Below are 13,354 nucleotides of genomic sequence, written 5' to 3' on the forward strand. Positions count from 1 at the left end.
GACGTAAAAGCAGTGCTGTTTACAATTCGAATCACCTTTAGGACTTTCATAAACTGGGTCTTTGTGTACTTCTCCGTGTACGTTTAAGTACCGAAACAAACTGGCATAAAATGAGTTATCACTTTCATTTAACATGTTCAGATATATTTTACCAAATTGGCGAGGATATTTCTGGTTTTTACTATCGCACTAAATTCACGTACTATTTAATTTTGTATAAGTGTTGGGGTTTTATACATTATTTACGCATTTAAATCTATTCATTTTAGATGTTTTGTTCGCTAGTTTCACAGGTAATTTAACGCTTCGATTTACATAATCTTGGAATTCGAATATATAAGTAAATATTCCAATTTTTTCTGTCATTTCTTGTGTCGCAAAGACCCAATTCGCCCAAATTTGTCATAGAACTTGCGACAATAATTTCACATATCATAAATCTGAGCAGGTGACGGTGGTTGTTAGGACGCTAGGTAAATTGGCACGCTGTTACGTCAGGGACAGTATGTTTCTATTTTGATGGTGTTGTTACTGAAGATCCCTAAAAATGCTTTTCCAAGACCTCCATTAAGGTTTCCTGGATCAGTAATGGATTCACATCAATCCACTAAACCGACTATCGGCACGTGAAAAATTTCGACATTTTTCTAAAGTAAGAGGGAGGGGGTACCTTTTTTGCCAATTTCAAATTAAACGCCGATACCTCTGGAACCCGTGGAGTAATTGCTACAAAATATAGCTCAAACGAATTGTCTCCGTGCGCTCTATAATCCCATACAAACAGATTCTCAGTAGATCGTGAATCTCCAGAAATGAGCAGTTCGAAAGGCACAGTTCAAGGTTCTTGTATGATGAGTTCTATGAATAAAATCAACACAAAATAGCATTGAGAAACTTCCAACTTTGCTTTAAAAAACCAACTAACACCAAGACCTTTTCTTCCATATGGTTCCCGAGATGCGATTGTCGCACTGGCATTTATTGCTTTAAAAACGTAAAGTTATTCAGATCTCTTTATTGTCTGTTCGGTGAAGGTGAAGCGGCCCTGTTGCTGCGAGATACAGTACCCAGATCGAATGCTAAAATTATTGCCTTATTGGTATTGAACAATTAATGTCTCTCGAACTTAAAATTTCCGTTGTAAACACGAGGTCGAAAATGGGGTGGAAAGGTCAATACGTCAAGACTAATGCACTCGCAATTTGACTTTGGGTCCGAATTGTTATTTATGTGACACGTGGCAAAGTCAACGAGAGAATCCCATCGAGATAGCCGTCTGCTCCAACTAGAGTTACATAATTATCTTGATATTGTCTATAGTAGGTTTTAATTTATTGAGAGCTTATAGGGTTTTTGGCGAAAAATGTATGGCGCCATTCAGAATAAAAGGACTTAGGTTTCAATAAATGCACTCAGTGGCGTAACTTGTTCCAGAAATTTGACCCATATTGTGTAAATATACCAAAATGAACAAATCAATAAACTGCTGATAATAACGCGCGCCTGCATGTTCGATTCTTTAATGCATCATTAATGGAAACAATTTCGGACAAATTAACGAGAATGCAATAATAACGACGGGTCGAAAATCACTGTAGTGGTCTGTTTCTTCAAGCCATTAACTGCTGTTTGTTAATCCCTCCCTTTTTAACTAGGAGAGCAGAATTAATGCCACTTTCCCATTATTGGTCTTCAGGGATAGTTCAATCCTCGGTTAAATCCTTCCCTTTAACTAACCAAGGCAGGCATTTCTGGTATTTTCGGAAAAAGGTAATATACGTTAAGGCTCTTAACAGATAACGTGCCCTCACATCCCCAATCGATAACTAAACCCACGCACTGACCCACCGGGCCGGTTCGTTAGCTTAATTACGGACTTATCCGCGATTAGAAAAAGTTCCAGTTAGTTTGTGTGCGGTGTACCCTACTGGCTAACTTTTTCCAAATCAATTTAACGGTAAAAGGAATAAGGCGTGCGGTGTAAACGCGGTACCCAAGTGAGGAATTAGAGCGGAGCAAGGCTCGCAAAAATTAGGTAAAAATGTTTCCTTTTTTGTTGTTTTGTGTAAGATGTCACGACTTTTGGGCAATGGACAAGCGGTAAGCGGGTCTAGTGAAGCACGTCACTATTATTGCTGTATGATAAGGTTTTGTAGGTAGTGTGCACAGGGAGGAAACCGCATTATATTGGGCTATTGCGACAATATGGGCTCAAATAGATTTTCCATTTGAAAGAAAATTTTAAGTGTGTTAAAGAGCAGTAAAAAATCAATAGGAACAGAAACTAGAACAGAAACTACTCAGAAAAGAACAGAAGGGTCTCATAGGGGAATTAAATGGACCGGTCTCACAACTAAAGAGCATCAGCTAAAAAATAATGATTAAAATCGTTAACCAGAAAGTTCTGGAACTAGAAATTAAAATCCTGGGTAAACACATTAAAGATGACAACAATTCTGTAGAGAGTTTTAGCATATCCCACGTTAAGATCACGCCTCATAATTAAACAGCTGTTCGTTTGACTGTACAACCTGCAGAAGAAGGTGGGGAAGTCACTCAAACAATCCCAGAGCAAAGAAAGAATCGTTCATCTAGATGAATTAAGGAGATACCATGCGGGTCCGTCTGTTCGAAACGAACATCCGTAAGAGGAGGGTATTGTTACGACTGGTGGATGTTGACCGCAAGTAAAAGACATAGACAAAAAAGGTTTTATCGTGAGCGCTTGGCCAGTGATTTATTACTTCTTATGTATGTCGAATATTCTGGTGTGTTTGTTTATGCTAATGTTTGCATGTTTGTAAGAAAATTGTGGAATCTTCTAGTCATAGGATCTATAGTTATTACTGCAGCTATAAGAGCGCACCGATTGTACTGACCGATATTAAATTGTTTAGTAGTTGTGAAATAGTGATTTATTAGTGAACCATTAGTTGGCGAATTGTTGTTCTGTTTATTTGCCGAGTTAATAAATAGTGTTTACGTTGAAAGCGAGTACGCTGGAATCATTCGAACCCCGGAAATCGTAACAATATGATTAATGTTTCGTTAGCGAATTATGCAATGTTAAAGTTTTTGCGAGAAATTCCTGTAGAGTCGCATTGGAATTGGTGCACACAAACAACAAATCTCTAGTTAATGCTGGTGTAGAATAAAATTTACATTTCATATTTATTTTCCTTTGAGACACAATACATTGATCTAGAACATATATACAAACTAAATCCCCTTGTAAAAGAATTTATCTCCAAAGCAAATTTGGGCCTGCATGGCTGCATTTCGCCTTCTGCGTCACCCAAACTCAGCCCCCTCGCCTGATAGACGACTTCCCCCTTTTTTCCCTACCCAAAATAAGGTTTCTGAACTTGGTATATTTAGGCTATAGGGGAAGCTTAATCGTCCTTTTGCGTTTTTTCTTCGGTCACCATAAAATCAGAAAGTACCTCACACGGAACCAATTTGTCGCAAATTCACCAAACAATGGCCGACTTTTTCTCACAGGATTGTCGGACGATCTCTGACACCGGCACTGAGCATTGTTGTTTTTAATACGATTTAGAGGACTTTTTAATCAGCGGTTGCCAGAGGGTCTGCCGGTTTTTCCCTGCCCTGCTCTGTTAAGGTAATAGAGCGGTTAATTCAGTTCGTTAGAAAGGAAATACATTGTTTATTTTTTCTTGTAAGTAAAAAGCAGGAAATATGTTGCCTGAAATGTGGATTTGCAAATATCCACGAAATGCCTAAGGCGAATGTGTCATTTGGTCGAATTGGGTAAACTGACCACATTTACACAAAACCTATGGCATTGACTAAATATTTAGTTTGCTTTCTGCAAAAACCTGTTGTTTAATCGAAAATAGAGTCAAATATTGAAGAAGAAGGATCAAATATTTACTTAAGTTGTTGACGAAAAATTTGCCTTTCAATTCACCGTGTCCCGTCACATACAGAGTTACTCATGCTGTTAGTTAGGTACCAATATTGATTTTTCTTTGTTCCCATGATGTTCATGTGCATTTTACATGAAAAAGCTACTTGTTGCCAGTTTAAAACATAGAAAAAAACCTTAATGTCATAATAATTTTGTTGGAAGCCAATTTAGCGAGAAATACTTTTCCCGGCACGCAAAGTCCTTTGGGTAATAGATCGTGAGTGCCGCCATGCATTATCTGCGCAATGACATCGGGGTCTTACAATTGAATGTAACGACTATGACAAATTGTTTTATTTCATTACGGGCTTTTTGCTCTCTAGTTATACCCTTTACACTTGGTCACCGCAATTACAGCCCTATGTTTACCAAAGAAAAGCTAAACATCCTATGTTCAGGTTAAAAACTTAAACATTCTATGCTCAAATAGCAATAATTCTTTAAAAACTTAACCGAGTTTGGTATATCGTTTGTACTGTTAATATCTTTCATTGGTATTGGAGTCTGCACAGAATCAATTCTTCTTAGTTCAGAATTCTTCCAATTTTAAAACGTATTAAATCCCCGTTAGCAGATGCATATTTGACTTAGCTTAACCGATTTTATATCTCTTACGATCTCCGGACACCCCTAAACTGAGGCTGGAATTTGTAGCTCCATGTACAGGGAAAATGGGCATATTGAACAGCAATATTAACATTGATATCGCTTGATCCCCTGGTAGACGAAGTTTCGAGAATTTGCTTTTAAGAATTTCTTGAAAAATTAAGGTTTTTTCAGGCTTATTACTCATCCTGTAAGTAGAAAATTATAATTCACATAAAGTTGTTGAAAATCCAGGTCTGGATGTTTTGCCAGGACGGAGATTCTCATCAGTCATGCAGCCCAAACAAGGTAAATTTTTCGTGGTTTACAACAAAAAACAACTTTTCCATGAGCATTCCTAGGAAATCTGAACAGGACCATTAAGGTGATTCCGAACTACATAATTTTTGGGAATTTCACTACTCCTAGAATACAACATAATTGGTGATTGATGACTCTCCGGCATGCCTTTTACATTGATCAAAATTCAAAATTCGTTCCTCATGCGTTCCTTCAAATCCTCGCTAATCACTTAAGACCCATTGAAAATCCATCGGACAAAACCTCAAAGCCTAAACCATCGAAACTAGTCCTTTAACCCCTTCCGAAAAAAAACGCAGCGCCAGGTGGTAACCGAACCATGAACACCACCCATGTGCACCCATCCCAATTTTCAATAAAATTAACGTCGTGTCTTCAATTCTGCGGTTTCCTCGACGATGACTTCAAAGATTGTGCCTGCTCGACCCAGACAAATAACACACACATATGAAACCTCACATTAAATTGTACTTAGAAAAAAGGCTATTCCGGTGAACCAGAAAAAAGTTTAGCCGACCCTGTTATTATCTAGGCGTAATGGTATGGTATTAGTTGAGGAATTAGCTGGTATTTTAATAATGACCCGGAATTTGAATGCGGAAAATTGGACATTGTTATTGTTTTCCAAAAATGCTGCTATTCAATTGTTGGGCAGGACTTGAGACTAATAATTTCGTACGTCTCGAGAGTATATACGGGATGATTCGTAATAAATCATTTTTAAGGCTGTGCGAGGAGTACGCTCTGTGCTATCAAGATTCTGCTCGATCATCGTCATGGCTACTCGCTGCAAGATATTCGTTTTGTTTCAAACAAGGGGACCCACTATATTCCGGGCCTCGAACGTTATTCTTGCAAATTGCGAATTTTGGGCATAAAATTGCTGCTGTTCGTAATTACTTTTTTACTCCTCGGTTTCGCTGGAAGTTTATGGGATTTTGGCTACAGAACGCGGCGCTTCGTTGCGACAAAGCACTCAACCAGGAGCAAAGAAATGTAGCAACAATTTTGGTGCATGGAGGAAACGATAAATTTCACCTCAGGTTTAAGAGCCTGTGTATGTTGTTCTAGTCAGTTTGTTTGTAATATTATATTCAATGACCTTGAAGGACTTGCCACTCCCCCCAGCAGTGACCATCCTGACCTTTTAACGTCGCATATTCGCCGAATACGCCGGTGCATAACGCACCTCTGCCGTCAAAATTAAGTCATAGGAACGTCAATGTGTGGCGAGCTTTCGGCTGAAGATGGGACCATTCTGTATCTCGACAAGCGCTAGAAAGGCTTGGTGCGTCTCTTTTAGTTTTCGAGATACGAGTTCGTTTATTTCCTACTCATTTCCCCGCTTGTTTTGCCATATAACGTGGCACAGCAGTGGCAAAAAAGTTCACCTTCCGAACACTCATTACAGTCCTAATTGCAAGAAGTGAACCTCATTACGCCATGATTTGCATAAGTTCATTAGCATAAAACCTATAAACGCACAAGTGGTAGTTTGAGAGCCTATTTTCCCCGCCATTTTCAGCCTGCTAAGACGGTGTCTTATATGATGTCAATAGTAATTATCCTATGATGTTTTACCCTTAAAACCCTTCCCACTTATCAATACTTTCGCAGCCTGCAGGGTTGCAGTCCAGCCAATCCGCTGAAAAATTCTTTTGATCCCACACTCCATCACATTTATTACGGCTAATAAAGTGCCTTAATGCAAGCGGATATCCTTCAAAAAGGGCTCAAATTACCCTGCAAACCGTTTTAGGGGCCTCCCTACCTGGCCTAATGCCTTGTTGGAGCAAACTTCGCACAATGCTGAACAAATATGACGGAAAATATGATAGTCCCGCTTTGTAGTTCTTTGTAAGGGTTCTCATATTCATATTTTTCTTTTAAATTTCATTGCTTTAGGGTTCTTACATTGTATGCCTGGCGGGGCATTAGCTATTAAGCACACAAATGGGTCTCGACGCTTAAAAAACTATTCGAAGACCTTATTGAAGCCTCTATTATGTTTCCCGAAGCGCTTCTTTCTAATGCTGTTGGCCACTCGTCGGTGTAATAATAGAATAATAAAATTCCCCTGAATTTCGATATTGAATCGAAAGCAAACTTGGTAGTTAATTAAAATCGTATAATTTTATTTCAAATATATCGCTTAAAGCCAAAATCGAATAATATCGTGTTTCTGTTCTAGCGAAATTACATAGAACAATATTTAATAACTCCACGGAAAGTGATGTTTTGTTGAACTAAATGATAACTATAAATATTGAGGCGGACAGTCTCATTTAAACTTTATTTCCCGTATTAAACATTGCCAATGTTTTTCCATCTAATTTTAAACAAATAAATGAATAAAAATTGAACGCACAATGGAATAATGTAATTGTATTTGGAGTTTCATTTCGAATTTAATATTTTTTGCAAAGTGTTCTTTTATATTAAATTTGAATGCCAGTATTTGGAGAATGGGAGTCTAGAAAATACTTCTGAGCATAATAACGTTTGAAAATCTTCACAATGACCTTTAAAATGCATAAATTTATGTGAGCAACCTTTCAGAACAATATTTTGGGAAAGAAGAATAGAATATTATTAGACGAGTATCAATGGATGCCATCATGCCCTATGGATAAAATTTTTGCTAAAGGCACTTTGCTCATTACATGGGAGTAGTATTCTATACTTTGTCTACTGCTAAATATCCGCACTTTTCTCAAATTTACCAAAAATCCTCTTTAAATAACTTCGTCAAGAGAATTCATTGTTGTCTACCCTGGACGCTACTTTTTATCGCCAAGCCCCAGTACATAAACAGACCATAATTAAACCAACTTTTCTTAATTTCCCAACGGCTTCCTGATGTCGTGGTTTACTTCTAAACTATCAAATTCATTTTACCTTTTTGTGAAATTCAAACTCATGACGGAGAAAATCTCGTGAGTTCCATCCACACCCTCCATTAATAACGATTAATTTACAGTGGTTTGCTTTAGCGAAACCGCGATTACATAAGAACTGGTGGTTACCATAACATTTAATATAGTGGCTTGACAAACACTGGTAAGCCGATCATATTAACTATCCCATTCCTAATCGAGAAAATTAAGATTATCTCGAAACAACTTGAGTAAACATGAGATTAACATTATGAACTCGAAATAGGAATATCTTGTAATTAAAAACGGCCATAAGGAGAAAATCGCACGGTTTACTTACGGGAATTACCACAATCTTAAGAAGGTTAAACCTGCCTTTAGGGATTCAATATATTGCATGAGCTTGTCTGTAACAGTTAAAAAATTGGCTATGTTTTTCTATTTCAGATCTTCCTCCTGTGTGCTACTCATGACTAATCGTTCGCACCTAATCAGTGAGTACTCTTTTTCTATTCCACGGTTAACCTAACATCACATGGATAAAGTCAGCCTGCGTAACACTGCTTTCTCACGTCTCGGGCAGAAGACAAATTGGGGAGATATACGTACATAATACAGTATGTATGAAGCGGTATATGACAAATAAGGCGGTTTCGTTCACAATCTCTGATATTATAATAAAATCACGTAGACAACGGACTAACAGGCCCTCAAAAAGTGCACATGCGATAAAATAAAACCGCGGAATACCTGCCGCTCATAAAAATGAAGCTAAAAAACTGGAAACCATTAAAAGTATGCAAGAGATGGTCCCGAAACGACTGAAGAGATGCTATCTCGGTTTATAAACGAGACATACCGTCCTTCTGCCAACTTAGCCAACGGTTTTCGCATTATTCACGTTAGACTCGTTACGTTTATTGATAGTTAATATAAGTACCTAGATGCACCGTTAAACATGGTTTTTGAATGGTTTTTGGAACAGTGAGGTGTTAACAAAGCTTACTCGGGTGATCGGGTTCATGTCCCCACTTCGCGGCAATTTTCTAAGGTATTTGGTTTAAACGTACTTACATAATTTCGCTATAACACGAAAATTTTCCTGACAATTAGGTGGATACAGATGGATCCAAGCTTTGCCTAATGTTGGCCTGGTTTTCTTCTAATTTGAACGTTTGTTTTCAGATAAATTTGGAGGTCATATATGTTTTGGTGTAAACCCGCTTACTTAACTCCCTCAAAAACAGACCTTTTTCCGCATATTTTGTCTTGACAATAATAATTGGTTGATGCCCATCGACGTGGTACCGATCGATAAGAAAATACCGTTAAACTGGCAAAAAGAACCGGGAACTTAAAACTGCCAAATTATCCTACAGAGTGAATCTACACTTTCACCAATGCATATTCCGGATTTTCTTTGTGACACCACCATTTTTCGCTTTCACTTACCCTTATCACTAAATTTGAAACTTCTAAAGTGGTACTTAACGTGGGGCTTAAGAGTAATCATCATCAAAAGTTCATCAATAACCCCTGACACGAATCCTCATAAACTACCGAAAATTAATATCCCTGAGCCGGATAAATAGATAATAGTGCTCGAACCGGACGTTCATACAAATTTTAATATAATAAAAATTATCCATTAGCGCTCTAACAATACGGTCCTATAAATCAATATCTTCCAAATGAAGCTTCGCTCTCCCATAAATGGGATCCGCGTTTCATAGGGGCTTAGTGAATTATGACAGTATTTCAATATGGATTTTTATTATCTGCCATATTGGGGCGATTGCTTAAAGGAAAAAACAATCCATCAGAGGAATGTCTTATTAAACATTAAGCCCTTAAAGGAAATTTAGAGTCGATTTACTTCTAAGCCACATTTCCAAAGCATCATTTCTTATCACGGTCCCAACACGAATTTGGCGTGGTCGATCCTTAAAATTCGTCTCAAAATGCTCTTGAACATCGATAGATCGAAAACAGACATCTACAAGTGATTACGGGCCTTTGACAGATTTATCTCGAATCTCGGTGACGGACAGGCCATTGGCAGACCGGGCAGCAATAAGGGGCAAAAAAAGGCAGATAAGGGATCTTTTTGGTTAGTTAGAACAGATTGCATGAGGGAGATTAGAAAGGATCAGGTTTTTCTTAGGGTGTCACGTGTTGTTGAAAAGTGCTTCGTCTGGAATAATTGATGGCTGACGAGTGGTTGAAAGACTAATTTTCACGGAAAGAGATAAGATTTGAATTTTTGAGTTTTAATTGAGACACTTCTAAATTAGGCTCGGAAAGCATTTTCTTTTAAGAACTTTGTGATACGCCAATGAATCACTGCAGATGTAGAATTTAATGTCTTGTATAAGATCAAAAATGGGGATTCCATTAAATTTCAAACAAGAGCCTAAACGGACGCTCGAACTCGAGTTCTCAATTATACTCGTGAAATTTTTTCGGACAAGGGAACAAACATCGGGATGCACCAGTAATATTCGCTGCAGGTATAGCCCTTAGTTTCCCATTTAAGCATAAAAATTGGGAGCTTTTATCAGATTTTCCAAGAGTTGCGCACGGACGCTGACAACTTGACTACCAAAAAAGTTCTGAACCAGACTCATATAAAAGGAAATACCTTTTTGGCGACCTGCTCGTCGTGATATATACGGTCAGTGTTAAAAAAAATCAAAGCGAGTTATTAACTAAAACTATAGGACCTTCTGGCCGCTTGATGCCGCCTCGGCAACTCATCAAAACGGCCGTAAATCATGCAATTACACGGCAATCGGCAACGCCGAATGTCCGTATAAAATTTGCATTTAAATGTGTTTGCTTTATTTAATATAATGACTTTGGTAAATTCAAGTAATTCTCAGAATACCTCGGTGCCTTCGCACCGTTTCGAAAAACCTGTAGGGAATCGCTTATGCATACGATAACGAAAGGAAGTAACGATTATTGCCCCGCGAGACCGCCGGATCTAGCATCGCTAGACATTTTTCACCAAGTAATTAGCATCAAGAATTTCGAAAGTAGAAGACTACAGGAAGTGTTGTTTGGATGTTAGTTCAAAGTACAGCTCATCAGCTTTTCCTGTAATGCAAAACTCGTTAATTTGTAATTTATATGGCACCTACCTGAGTAGTGACTCCGTTGAGACCTCCACATCTAAAGTATTTGTTCGGCATTGACAGCGTGACCAAAAGTCAACGATTTATGGCTTTTTAAATAATTTATTTTTCCTCGAAAACTGTTCGGAAATCGCTAAAACCATTAGTTTAGTCATCGTTTTTACCACACCAGGCGTTAAGTAACCCGCCCGAATAGCTGCGGTTTTTGTCTGATACTTTTTGAATTTCAGTGATTATTACCACTAATGGTGGCATTAATGGTGTTTTAAAGGCAAGCGTTTGTAGGCAAAATTGAGATTTGCGCGGAGTATAATGAACTCTTAAGTAAATTGCATCAGTTTCAAGTATGTAGTCAAGAGAGCATTCGAATGCGAAAGATGACTGTAAATGGATAAATGCGAAAAAATGATCGGGAAGCAAAAAGTAAGAGGTACTGGGGTAGATGTCCTGCGTATATCTGCGAATTCGAATTCCGAAAGCAAAAACTTTCTATTTCCAAAGATCTTCGTACTTAAAGAGAAATAGGTGCTTTTGTCATTAAAATTCGAATTTGCCACCACTGTATCAATGTCATCAAATTATGCAGAGCGCCATCTACCCCGTATTATATAACCGCCTTTGTTTATTACAGGCGTGGCAGGTGAGGAGTCTCCTACTCTGATTAATAAAGTAGGCTCTGCATGCAGATGATTGATACGTACCCTATATTTTCTGTCTTCATTTAGAAACGTGTACCAGAAAGAGATGGTTATGAGCTACATAGAATTTCACATTATATTTAAGGCGTAGGTCGATACGAATAGTGGTGGAAAATGAGATTTTGAACTGACAAAATGACAATTTTTAGTGATCGATGTTGAGTGTTTTGATTAATAATTTGTACATTTTTAGAAGTATTTCATAATATTGATGTCTGTTTTTCATTGTTGTGGCAATTATTTCAGATTGCGTCTGCATATAGTTCTTCAATTTATCAACAATCCTACGACTACAGGTGTGGAAATAGGAAAATTTTATACACAAATGCGCCCATCTTTGAAGAATAAAATACAGACAAAACTTATCGCTTGTAAAAATAACGGTTTAATATTATTCGATTAACAAAACTATTAAGATTCGAGGAATTCGATTCTCAAAACATCAATTTTCTCATAAGTAATTTCAACTTTGCGGCTCTTCTGTCGGCCTAAACACCCAAAAAGGTTTATGAAATCTCTATTGTACAATCTTCGACATGACGATAACTTAAATAAGAAATTGTTTTCAAAAAGTGTTTTAGCATAAGCATAATTGATGTTCTTCATATTTCTCAGACCTATCCCTAGTTAATGATGTCATCAAAGGCAAGATTTAATACAAGAAAACTTAGGATTCTCTATTATACTGTCGCTTGTAACTTCGTTTTATTTCAAATTTGCGTCATAGACAAACTTGAGCTAAAACTTACTCGCTGTACAACTGTGTGAACCCTAATTCATTTTCTCTGTGTCTCAGTTCCCTTTTCATCAAGGCACAAAAGTTTGTGAAAATATGGCATCGGCGGAGATTGGCCTCCATTCAACTAGAAGTTCCGTGGAGATTATCTTCTATTATTAAAGTATGCCCACCTAACAAAAAACCGAATGGCTGCACTAGTTTAATATCCTGAAGAACTCGAGGAACTGCGCCTTGAACAATAAATTTCAACTGTAAACCGATTGGACACGCTACCGTCCAGAGCTAGACCGTTTTAATTAATTCGGACAAAATCGTGCATATTTTTTTGATCGGTTCATTTTAGATTATTTTGTAAGAGCAAACGTAGAAACAAACTTTCTTCTTGAGCTCGTTACGATTGTGACCTTGCTAGATCACGAAATCTTACTGACAGCGGAAAAATTCGTACTTTAGGCTTGTAATTGTTTGGATTTCAAACAACTGCGATTTTGATTGAGTGGCGAAAAATGGTTATGAAAAAGATTACAAGGACACTTAAATCAGTTAAATCCCCATCTTAAAATCAGAAAATGTGAAATGAAAGGTTAGAACTAAGGTTCGGTCATTCCATAAAGCTTTTTATATTAAAATGGTGTAATGATGGTCAGGTTTCAGGACTTCATTAACTTAGACAAACAGCTTGCCGGGCAAAACTGAAACTTTTCAAATATTTGCTGGAAAGCAATTTTCTGGATCGCTCCAACCCACATCCAAGGAAAGTAAGCAAACTATTTCTAAAACATTTTTATTTTAGGACCGTTATTATTTCCCGACAACGTTCTAAGTTATTTTTATTGTGTTTACCTAGTTTCGGCGCTTATCGAAGACAATTTTCTTTGCGAACTTTTAAGTGGCTAGTTCGATTTTATTCCACTGCTTTAGGTTACGTTTTCTAAAACGAGCTGTGGTTTTATTAAGCTCTGGATTTATTCACTATGGTGATGTTTAGATTATGGTCAAAAACTTTGAAATCTGATACCTTTTTGTTAAAATTGATAACAAGAAAAAGTCAAATATTTCTGTTGATG

General features: G+C 37.4%; 1 protein-coding gene across 5 annotated transcripts in view; it reads left to right on the top strand.

Annotated features, from left to right (window-relative positions):
- Window positions 1–13,354, top strand: part of LOC136416521 (uncharacterized) — a 71,930-nt gene that overhangs the window by 38,416 nt on the left and 20,160 nt on the right. For 2 of the 5 annotated variants that reach the window (XM_066401719.1, XM_066401722.1), the window contains one exon: window positions 8,161–8,207. The exons of the other annotated variants lie outside the window; for them this stretch is intronic. In XM_066401719.1, the coding sequence (XP_066257816.1) occupies window positions 8,161–8,207 (47 nt within the window). The remainder of the gene's footprint in view (window positions 1–8,160; window positions 8,208–13,354) is intronic. 5 annotated transcript variants of the gene reach the window in all.

The sequence above is a fragment of the Euwallacea similis genome, chromosome 23 (genome assembly GCF_039881205.1).
Source record: "Euwallacea similis isolate ESF13 chromosome 23, ESF131.1, whole genome shotgun sequence".
NCBI classification, from domain to species: domain Eukaryota; kingdom Metazoa; phylum Arthropoda; class Insecta; order Coleoptera; family Curculionidae; genus Euwallacea; species Euwallacea similis.